This window comes from Cebidichthys violaceus, unplaced genomic scaffold, assembly GCF_023349555.1.
Source record: "Cebidichthys violaceus isolate CVI_PGR_0920_01 unplaced genomic scaffold, fCebVio1.0.p SCAF_16, whole genome shotgun sequence".
Lineage (NCBI taxonomy): Eukaryota > Metazoa > Chordata > Actinopteri > Perciformes > Stichaeidae > Cebidichthys > Cebidichthys violaceus.
In genome coordinates, this window is record NW_027176329.1 from 11653270 (window position 1) to 11664308 (window position 11039).

General features: G+C 39.6%; 1 protein-coding gene across 1 annotated transcript; it reads right to left on the minus strand.

Annotated features, from left to right (window-relative positions):
- Nucleotides 1-2517: 2517 nt before the first annotated feature.
- Nucleotides 2518-10807, minus strand: tmem268 (transmembrane protein 268). The gene is made up of 9 exons (XM_068711278.1): nucleotides 10687-10807; nucleotides 7944-8082; nucleotides 6580-6674; nucleotides 6379-6486; nucleotides 5650-5802; nucleotides 5359-5469; nucleotides 4548-4637; nucleotides 4080-4289; nucleotides 2518-3532 (listed from the first exon to the last, which is right to left on the minus strand). Exons 1-9 carry the CDS (start codon nucleotides 10690-10692, stop codon nucleotides 3365-3367), a joined length of 1080 nt encoding a protein of 359 aa, XP_068567379.1. The 5' UTR covers nucleotides 10693-10807; the 3' UTR covers nucleotides 2518-3364.
- Nucleotides 10808-11039: the final 232 nt, after the last annotated feature.

Sequence of the window (11039 nt, forward strand, 5' to 3'; positions counted from 1 at the left end):
GGCGGTGAGTGTGTGTCTAATGAATAGAGTCACTCCTAGCATATCTAAGGTTAGTTTATACAGCGCTAGGCTTCATCTCCCTCTTTGCTTTCTGATGGGACTCTTCTGTGCTCAGCAACATGGCTGTGTTCTTACTCAGCTGGGAAATGTGTTCTTCAATTTCTTATTTTTTTGTTTTGTTTTTGAGCTTGTAAATGCGATGGGTTGCTTGTTTCAAAGAGCCAAAAATGACCTGTCTACGTGTGGTTCTCTTGAGGTTTATTATTATAATGATATTCATGGCTGTGTTGCACACACGTTGGTTGTTTCTGACTTCCGTTGTTTGAGTAATGAATAAAAAAATAATTTTTGGGGTTGTGAACGATACGTTGGTAAAGGCGGTGTCTCATTCTTACGGTCTGTTTTTCTCCTCTCTGTGTCTCTGTGGCCTTTCCTCTCTCCCCTCATCACTAAGGTGCTATTTATAGGCCAGTTGCCCCGGTTTTCTCCCTCTCCGTCTCTCTTTTTCTTTCCTCTGTCAGAACATGAACTACAGTATCTCTCACTGTCTTCTGTTCAATCACATTGTGTTTTACAGATGCTCCTTTTCCTTTTTTTGCATAATCTGTAGCATTATTTTGCCTTCCCATCCAGGCACCCAATGTGGTAGACAAACCTGTCAACTACTGGATGGATTGTCATTACATTTTGTACAGACATTCATGATCCCCAGAAGATAAATTCTAATAAATAGTGAGTCAGGTGACTTTCTATTCTTGTGGTTTAGAGATAAATATCTTAACAACTATTTGATGGATTGCCATGAAATTTGGTACAGACATTCGAGTCCCTATGAATTATTAATAACTTTGGTGGTTGTTTGACATTACCTCTAGCACCATCATCAGGTCAAAGTTTCAATTTAACTTCACACTTTGGCTGTTTACTAAATACCTGGAATACTAATGACATCCCTGAAGCCTCAGTTGTACATTGTGTTTTGCACAAATTGGCAAATGTTTGCATGCTAACACACTACACTATGATAGTGAGCATGGTAAACATACCCGCTTAACATTAACATGCTAGCATTGTCATTGTGAGCATGTTAGCGTGCTTAAGCTTGGTCTTTAAGCAGCTCTACTGTATAAAAACCTAAATTTCAGGGTGCTACAACAACTGCACTCTTAATTGGACATTTCAAATTGGACCGTAATAACAGCTGTTATGTCATATTACTTCCTCTTTTCTCTCTCTTCTCCTGCATTTTGCTCCTGTTGTGAACACAATATTGACATTTCATCACTTACTAAGTTGATATGGTTGAACATGTTAGCAATCAGCTGCTTATATTTATATCCAGCAGTTATGGAGCAGCATTATTATTCATTTGGAGTTGTGTTTGTATCCACCTGAAGTCCAATAGTCATTCTCTTTTAGCTCTGTTTTTTGGTCTCCACCAACTCCTGAGGGAAATATCTGGATCTTTAGCTGCTAAATTATCTTATCTGTTCACCCGCTAGTTGCTAACCGTGTCTGTCTGCTGTTTGGTTCTGAGCTGGTCGTGTACAGTGAGTTTTTAGAGCTTTGAAGCGAAAAAAAACATCGGCCAAAAATGAAGCTAAACAATGTGCTAAAACTCACTAATAAGCTCTGTAAAGCTCAGGGGAGCTACAGATTCTGATGCTACATAGTACTCCACTACTTTCTACCAGCATTCCCTTTCACATTGTTTTCACGTTGTTATACATTTTAGTTGCTTTAAATCATATCTGTGAAATGGACTCAAACAATCTGGCCAATGGAAAAGAGGTTTGAGGGAGGAACTAAAGGTGGGAGCTAAGCCAGCCTGTGTGTGCAGGATCGCAGATGGCCATTTAGCCTCCCGAGGACAGCCAGCGTCTCTGAGATCATTTAACTTGGCCTCACGCTGCAAGCCTCTCCTCCATCACACAATCCCAGCTTCCCCCAGGGCCTGGGTCAGCCATGCTTGCTGTCTCGCTGTGTGTGTTTGTGTCATCCTGCAGCTCTCTCGCTGGGCTGTCATCTCAGCCACAGCACTAGGACTGATGGGTAATCGCTGGTAATATCTGAGAAACCCCGCAACCTGCACACACAAATGCATAGAGATATCTAATCCACCTACACACATAACAGCAAAGGTGTGAGAACACAAAACCGATAACACTCTGGTTATACTTCTGGGCCTGACATATAAGGTATTATATCCAGGAAACTAAAGCCAATGATTCATGTTAACACGCTTTCAGCATCATTACACAGCTGCATCAAGGGAAGTCTCTTTCTTTCCCTTCAGGCTTCTATTGTTTTTGTCTACACATGTTTTGTCAAACCTCCAAGCAGTGGTGACGGACATATTACTTAATTAAAAGTCCTGATGCAGGACTTGTGAAATAATATTTCACAAGTCCTGCATTCGAAGTCCAGTGGTGGAATATAGCTATTTACTCAAGTGCAATTTTGAGGTACTTTACTTGAGTGATTCTAATGTACTTCATACATCTACTTCACTACATATCAGAGGGAAATGTTGTACTATTTATTTTGCAGGTTTAGATTCTACACACAAAATGTAATCCGTTCATGAAATACGATGCATTGTTACAGATTCATTTATATATTATAATTTTTTTATACTATCAACAAATTAGGTGATAATCACTTTACCTCCATCAACTGAAACATGAAAATGCTAAACAAATATAATTCCAAGAATATGAAATATAGTAATGTAACAGTGAGACCCCTCTCATTCTGCTGCAGAGTGCTTTTTCTTTTCATACTTTAAAATACAATGTACTAAGTAAAAGGAAAGAGGTTTCATTAGCCAAATGTACTTAAAGAATCAAAAGTAAAAGTGTTGGTTCATCTGAAATGTGACAATTAGGCACCGACTAGACACTAACTTTTAGTAAAAGGTTACAAGCCAAAAAGATATAAAACCACTAGTTTGTTGTTTATTGTGTTGTATTTGATCAGGTTTTCATACATTTTGTATGTAAAATCCTAATAGCTAACAGTTAACAGTTACTAAGGCCATGATTGTCATGTGTACAAGAGTGCAAATATTGTTGCAGGTAGATCAGACAGCGTTTGGCACAGCGCAGAAATTGTTTGGACCAAATGAACGATGCAAACACAGAGCTGGCATGAAGACAGCAGCACAGGATCCTGCTGACAGAAATCCAGAGTGTGAAGCTCCAAACAGGTCCTTGATTTGATCAAAACAACATAATGCTCCAGAGGAAATGCTCCTACATGTCCGTTTGTCTGTTCAATGGAATGCGTGCAAAGCAAAAGTCTTAAAAAAAGAAAGAAGTGTGTAGTCCAACAGATCAAAGTTCCTGGTCTGACTCTGATTCTGTTATCGAAGGATCTTCTTTTTGATGTACTGGCAGAGGCAGAGATGGGAGGTGGAGCAGTGATTCCACCGAGGCTGTAGGCGGTAGTGTGAGGGTCCTGACAGCCTCTCGGACAACAGCAGCCTCACGTAAGCGGCACTGTAGGTCATCAGAAGCTGGTAGGCTTTAGCCTGCAAAGAAGTACATTAACACTTAGAAGTTGTAGTAACCTGCTTTCACCCTAAGAATGAAGAGAGGAAAAGCACGATTGGTTGTGGTTCTGAAACTACTTTATATAATTAAACATGCAGAGGAGGAAACTTCATTCACTCACATGTAGAGGAGCAGGACTATGTGGAGTATTTCCAAGTATTTTTGGAATGACACTTCCTTATTTCCCTCCCTTTGTTCCAATTAACCAATCAGGACACATCCTGAGTGAACGTATGCATGAAGACCTGCTAAGGTTTAAACCAGTCTAATTGCTTATTTGCCTAATTAGCAAGCCATGTACCTGATAAATGATTTGTTAAATATTAACTCCACATATACTTGCTCCTGTAAAAACAAAACCCCAAAACCTTAATTGATTAACTTTACAGGCACTGCAATTTCTCTCTATGTATCAGCGAATGTATTGCTAATTCTGATGTATCGATAATGAATCAATACCACTTCTCTAATATAAATTCCCTCAGTGTGGGAATAAAGTCGTCTTGTAGCATCATGTCTCTTTACCTGAGCAGGTAACGCCACATCAGGGACGAGGCTGTAGTTGGTGGTGACTTTGGCGCCCTCATGCCGGCTGGATGAGGTACTGCAGCCAGTGTCCTCATGTCTCAGCAGAGGCCTCTGTTCACTCGAGTCCACATCTGACCCTCCGACCTCGGGGTCAACAGCCGCATCGGTCACAAGAACGAGATGCGACATTTTCTTCTTCAGTTGGATCTGCGGAAAGTGACACAATGTTCGTTTTAAACTTCCTCCACGCTGCGAAAATGGAAGCCATGAAATGTGATACTGTCCTTAAAGGGCTAAGCTTCTGTTTGCCAGATGATATAGAAATACATATCCTTTCAACAGCAGCTAGAATTGGGTTTCTATTGATTTTGAGGGCGGACTAACATGGGAGCACAAGAAAAAAAATCGATAAAGCAGCAGGAGAACAAACAGGGGGACAGATGTAAGCCTACTCGACTCACTCACCTGGGTGTCATTCTCCACAAAGCTGCACTCCTCTAAAGTTTCAGTCAGTGCGCTCAAACAGCGAGACATGTCCCAAAACACAAAGTACAGCTGCAGAGAGACACAGAGAGACAAATACAACGGCATCAGCAGCTGCCAACGCAAAATGATTAAATTTGGTTGTTCAGTATTGATGTACTAGCCTGGTTCCAGACGACTAAATCACCACCCACATCTCAAACATTTTTATTGATCACATGAAGCTCTTTATACCCACATGGTTAGTAGAGATGCACTTCAGTACAAGCCATATATAATGTTTTAGCCTTTCTTTGCAGTGTTCAAATTACTCTCTTTGTTCTTTATTACTGACCTCCGAATGTTTCCATTTTTCCATTACTCTTTTTAAAAAGTCTGCTTTTCAGAATCAGAATCAGAATCAGAACTGTTTATTGCCATGGTATGTTGAACATACGAGGAATTTGACATGACGGGAGGTGCTAGATACATATTAAAGTACTTTTTATGTAGTATGGAAAGTAAAATAGACCTATTCCCAAGATTCTTAAAAAGCCCTCCATGGGGTCCCTAATACACACGCCATGTGTGAAGTAGATTGGAGGAGCAGTTCTTGAGATATGTGAATAACATAATGAAAGACAGACAGACAGAGATTCCTTTCTTGATAGTTAGACGGTCAGTAGAAAGAATGCTTTACTTTCTACTGTCTTTTAGACTAATACTGGTGTGTATTTGCGTTGTCATTTTTGTGTTGCCTGGCACATACGGAACCTGATATTCTCACAGTTGCAGTTGATTTCATAATAACTACCTGCATGTTTCCAGTACAGGACTGCACCCAGTCAGCCACGGCCACCAGCAGCTTGTGTTTCACCAACCTCTCATTCACCTGGATTAACCGAACGTCGACATTCATGTTGATCTGACACGGAAATGGACAAAGATGTTTGAGAATCATTTATTTCACATTTGACGTTTTGGATTTATTCAAGGATTGAAAGAAATCCTCTTCAGATGATATCAAACTCGAATGTAAGATATTTCAAATGAAAATGTCAGCTTTACTGTAAACTAATTGTATGGTAACAGACTCGCTCCTTACCTCCTTGTTACTGTAGTGGAGGATGAAGATGATAGCAGTGGTGAGGAAGATGGAGACGAGGCTGACAGAGAGGCAGAGCACCCAGTAGTCACTGACAGTGATATAGAGGTGGAGGGTGGAGAACACGGCGCACCACAGCACCACATACAGCACCTAGTGGAGGGAGAAATATTAACTTGAATACTGAAAGCATCAAGAAACAGTTCTACATTTTGGGAAATATGCCTTTTTGCCTTCATGCCGTGAGGAGATTTTCTGGCCAAGACTACAGCATAAAAGTTTCACACGTAAAAGAAAAAAATAACAGACTTAGAAACCAAACTGCAAAAAGTTAATGACATGCACACTCAGATCTCAATCACTAGGCATTGATGATGATTGGTCCATTCACAACAGAGTAGGAGCCGCTTAGCTTAGCATAAAGACTGAAAGCAGGCGAAAACAGCTCGCCTGGATTTGTTCAAAGATCACAAATAAACTATACGTTTGTTTGTCTCTGTTCTTCTAGAAATAGTTTAAGCACATCATTCTATGTAACCCTTAAAAAAATATGAAAGGATTAATCAAACAAGATTTAATGAGTGAATTAAGAGGCTTCAGAGATTTTTTTTTACTTCTAGCTTTAATGCTAAACAAAGCTAATTGCCTCCTAAGGCTCCTGCTGTGGAGCAAAGCAACCTGTGGTTTTCTAGAACTACACAGGATTGAACAGAGAGCTGTACGACATACCGGTGCCATTATAAAATGGAAGAGAGCGGAGTTGAAAACCAGGTATCTCCTGACTGAGGGAACGTCCAGAGCTGTCTTCAGTGGAGCCTCCATGTCTCCGGCTGGAATCTAAAAAATGAAACAAATTAACAACCTCAATTAAGATTTCTGAATGTTGCAGTGCCACAGCAGGTCATACTGTATCTGTGTGTGTGTGCCGACCTGAAAGCCATCATCCTCCAGTTTGGCACGGCACAGAGACAGATCAAAGCTCGGGTTGAGCATTGAACAGCTTGGCATCGCCACAACACACTGACCTGAGAGCAAATGTGTGAGAGAGAGAGAGAGAGAGAGAGAGAGAGAGAGCGAGAGAGAGAGAGCGAGAGAGAGAGAGAGTAACCCACTATAGGATCATCATTACATATATGTTGGAAATAGAAGTGTGACAAGAACCTGCACTCGTCTGAAACACTTTATTTTCAAAAATAACAAAGAAGAAAATGGAGGTATGTAATAAGAAGTAAAAGCAATATAGCAGCAGTGAAAAGTGCCAGTCAAACACTCACCAAAACTACAAAATAAGGGCAGTCACATATAAATAAACCCTTCATATCTCACTGACCTAAGGTGGGTCAGTCAGTACAAACACATGCTGTGCAACCAAATGTTGTTCAAACCTACAAAAGTTGACTTTCAAACCCAAACGTTCCATATATAACAAGTATAATATGCTCCATGCTGAGTAACTGAGTAAAGATCTATCATTTTTGCAAGTCTGTTTCCTGGTATCTATGTGAGCGTGATGTTATGGTGACTACACGGTGATAATGCTTCTTTAATGCGCTATAAATACTGACATTAAGTTGGTCTCGTCATGAGGTAATCTAAAATAAGAGCACTGTTGTACTTTAATGACACAAACTGAAGGATTTCTGAAACGAGAACTGCAGCACAAAGGTTTATGAGGCAGCACAGCAGTGACAAGCTTTAGTGTTACAAGGCTTTTGACTGGTGCACATATTTAATACCTAACTTTTATTCCCAAAACAATTTCAGGATTTTTTTCAGGGTGAATGTGAAAGTCAGAAAGATGCAGTGAATAATTAATGTGATTATTTGGACAAAAAGGTTAGATTAATGAGATAGTTTGTTGGCCTTTTATTTAATATTAGGCACACGCTGGTTGGTGCTGTCTACTGCCAAGAACATCTGCAAATAAGGTATAAATATTATGATGTTCCATTTGTGCAAAGCATACCATTAATAGTGGACTGGCGCATGTTTTGCATCAGCACAAGGAAAAAAAACAACAGATATCAGTCCATATAAAACGTAAAACACCAGGATGTAACAGTGCAGTTATAGCATTTAAACAGTATTATAGACAACAACAACATTTTGGCACAAATGGAACCCCATATAGATACATCCTTAAGAATACCTTTAAATACTGAAGGGTATATGTATTTGTAAACCAACCCAGGTGAGACCTCCTGATCATCTCATAAATATGACACTGACAGTAAATGGAGAGTTTTTTGCAGCACAGTTCACCCAATAAAACAAATAAAGAGGCAGCTGTTTACCATTTGACCAGTTGGGTCTGTGGTTGTTGGCCTGCTGGGGCTGAGCTTTGGCTTGTGTGATCTGCACATCCTCCTGACTCTCTTCCATCACATGACATACTCCACTCTTGTCCTCCATCATCTCAGAGGTAACCACATCCTAAAAAATAAACAGCACATGAGACAATCAGAGAATAACATCACCAACACTGATAAGAGGAAACAGTTACTGAAAACAGAACATTCCAAAGTGGGCTTAAGGACATTTTACGATTCTGAAACTTTAATTTCAAGTCTGAAAAAAAAGAGGATCCAGCGATTTCATGTGACAGAATGTTTCACTTAGCAATGACATTAAAGACATTCAGGTCAGAGGTTATGGTGTAAAAGCTTGTCTGTGCCAGAACATGAAAACATGTCATTGTGACTGATACAGGACGCTGACACCTAGATTATTCAGGAGCCATGTTGTTGTGTAAGAATTTGGAGGAACTTAGCAAGGGAGCATATTCAAACATGTTGAATAAAGTAGACTTACGGTATACATTTATTTATCTGAAGGGGTTTCCTAACACAACGATTCCTAACCAGAGGCACACCCCAGGGGTTACTTCTGCAGCTGCTAGGGGGTATGTGGGAACCCCAACTATTTACAATAGATGGGAAGTTTTAACACCTCGGGTTACATCAAATAGTTTGCTGGTGTCAAAGGTAAGTATAAACAGTTGAAATAGTTGGCTAGTGTCAAAGGTAAGTATAAACAGTTGAAATAGTTAGCTAGTGTCAAAGATACGTATAAACAGTTGAAATAGTTAGCTTGTGTCAAAGGTAAGTATAAACAGTTGAAATAGTTGGCTAGTGTCAAAGATAAGTATAAACAGTTGAAATAGTTAGCTAGCGTCAAAGATAAGTATAAACAGTTGAAATAGTTAGCTAGCATGAAAGGTAAGTATAAACAGTTGAAATAGTTAGCTAGCATGAAAGGTAAGTATAAACAGTTGAAATAGTTAGCTAGCATGAAAGGTAAGTATAAACAGTTGAAATAGTTAGCTAGCGTCAAAGATAAGTATAAACAGTTGAAATAGTTAGCTAGCGTCAAAGATAAGTATAAACAGTTGAAATAGTTAGCTAGCGTCAAAGATAAGTATAAACAGTTGAAATAGTTAGCTAGCATGAAAGGTAAGTATAAACAGTTGAAATAGTTAGCTAGCGTCAAAGGTAAGTATAAACAGTTGAAATTGTGAGCTGATAGTGGATAAGCAGTTGAAGTAGTAAGCGTAAGCTAAAAGTAGCCTAATGGATCCTCTGTCACTCCAAGAAGTAGCCTAACTGTTAGCAGTGCAAACTTGAATAAAGCAGCCTGTACAATGAAGATATTGTATGAAACAAATATTGGAACTGTACCCACTTTTACATAAATTAAAGTGTTGATTAACATCTAGTTTATGCCCCAGTCATATAAACCATGACCAATGGTAGCCCACAGATGAGGCGTAAGCCTACTTGAGCTCATGTGACTTGCTGAACAGTCGGGAACCGCTGGTAATTGATAGGTTAAGCATGTCACGCCTGAAGAAGTAGGGCAGTCATGCCAGGCGAGTGTTATCTCTTTCTAAAGAGCCTTTCAAGTAAACCACAGCCTTTAGCTCCGATAAAAATGCCCAGTTTATTTAAAGAAGGGAAGAAAGTCTCGTAACCTGCAGGAAACCAGATAACTTCTGCTTTCATAACTGCTGGCCTTTACTGCAGTGACATTAAGAGGCTATTACCCTCTTATTGGATGGATTCAGTTGTGAGGAGACGATTTAAGTGAATTTGCATTTTTATAAGCCTTTTACTATTGCCCGTATCTACACTGCCTTTAGACTAAAATGTCCAGAATGTCATCTTTTATCATGTCAGTGTGGCTCAGTCTGTTAATAGAAGATAAAAGGTATTTTTAGTCGTGACTCTGCTCCTCCACAGCAGACTTCCTGTGATAAAACTAAAGAAATGCTACAGTCAAACCCAGTTCTCTCTGGGTCCGTTTCCTCCTTGTGCTCTCGCCTGCATGCCTGTGACTGAGCCACATTTTAGCACTGAAGTGTGAAAAGTCAATGCTGCAGTTGTGATATTACGCTGTCCCCTCAGACCTTTTTCTCAGCCCTCTCTTTACACAGCCCTCCTCTATAGGCCTTTATTACTCATTTTAACCTCCTTGCATGTAAATAAAGTCACATTAACTGTGGACAATGTATAATTTGCTGCTTACACTGCACCTGCTTAAGAGGAGAAAAACACCAAATATTATTGTGGTAGCATGCAAGCAGAAGGCTGCATTCAAACACAGGCAGCAGTACTTCACCAGTAACAGCGCAGATGTCTTGAGCTTATCAGTAAAAAGTCAACCCACAATCTCTTATCTTAAAATTGCATCTTGTCTTGTTTTCACGCCCATGTGTGTTTTGTGTATTGCTGAACCTAATCACTTTGTATTTGTGTATATTTAGGGGGCAATTCCTGCAGAAGAATAAAGTTTTTTTTCTTGAGGTAAAAATGCCATGTTTACAATAGTTAATCTCCAAAATGTTTAAATTTTATGTAATTAAAAGCTCTCATTGGACGTACAAGTACAGAAAAAGGGAAAGCCATGTCACATTTCTGTGTTTTTCTGTGGCTATCCAACATGTACCATTTTATTAGTTCACCTCTAAGACTTTAAAGTCCGGAAACCAACATAAATGAATCCAAAAGTCCATATCTCACATTAACAAACACATCTTACCTGCATTTTAGATGAAAGTCCATCATGTCAACAAAGCTTGGATGATTGTATTCCCTTCTGGGTCCACACACAATTTTATTTCTGGCTGCGCATACAGACTGTAGTGTATGTTACCTTCACCGTCAAATGTTTCTCAACAGAGTTTCGTCTCTCTCTCGCTCTCTCTCTCTCTCTCTCTCTCTCTCTCTCTCTCTTAGCGTGTGACTCAGATCAGCTGGGCCTCATGACTACAGGAATGTGGTTTTTGGTTTACAGCTCAACAAATTCAACCCTATAGAAATGTTTAATGCTAACGAAGAAAGCTCATTCACACTTTATTTTGAGGTGGGACGTGTGATTTTGACTTAGGCTAT

Excerpts from the sequence above, each read along its gene's own strand:
- tmem268 (XM_068711278.1), bottom strand. Across the intron at positions 4,638-5,358 it reads CCTGTACTGGAAACATGCAG|CTGTACTTTGTGTTTTGGGA; the intron begins GTAGTTATTATG and ends GTCTCTCTGCAG. Across the intron at positions 3,533-4,079 it reads ATGTGGCGTTACCTGCTCAG|GCTAAAGCCTACCAGCTTCT; the intron begins GTAAAGAGACAT and ends ACTTCTTTGCAG.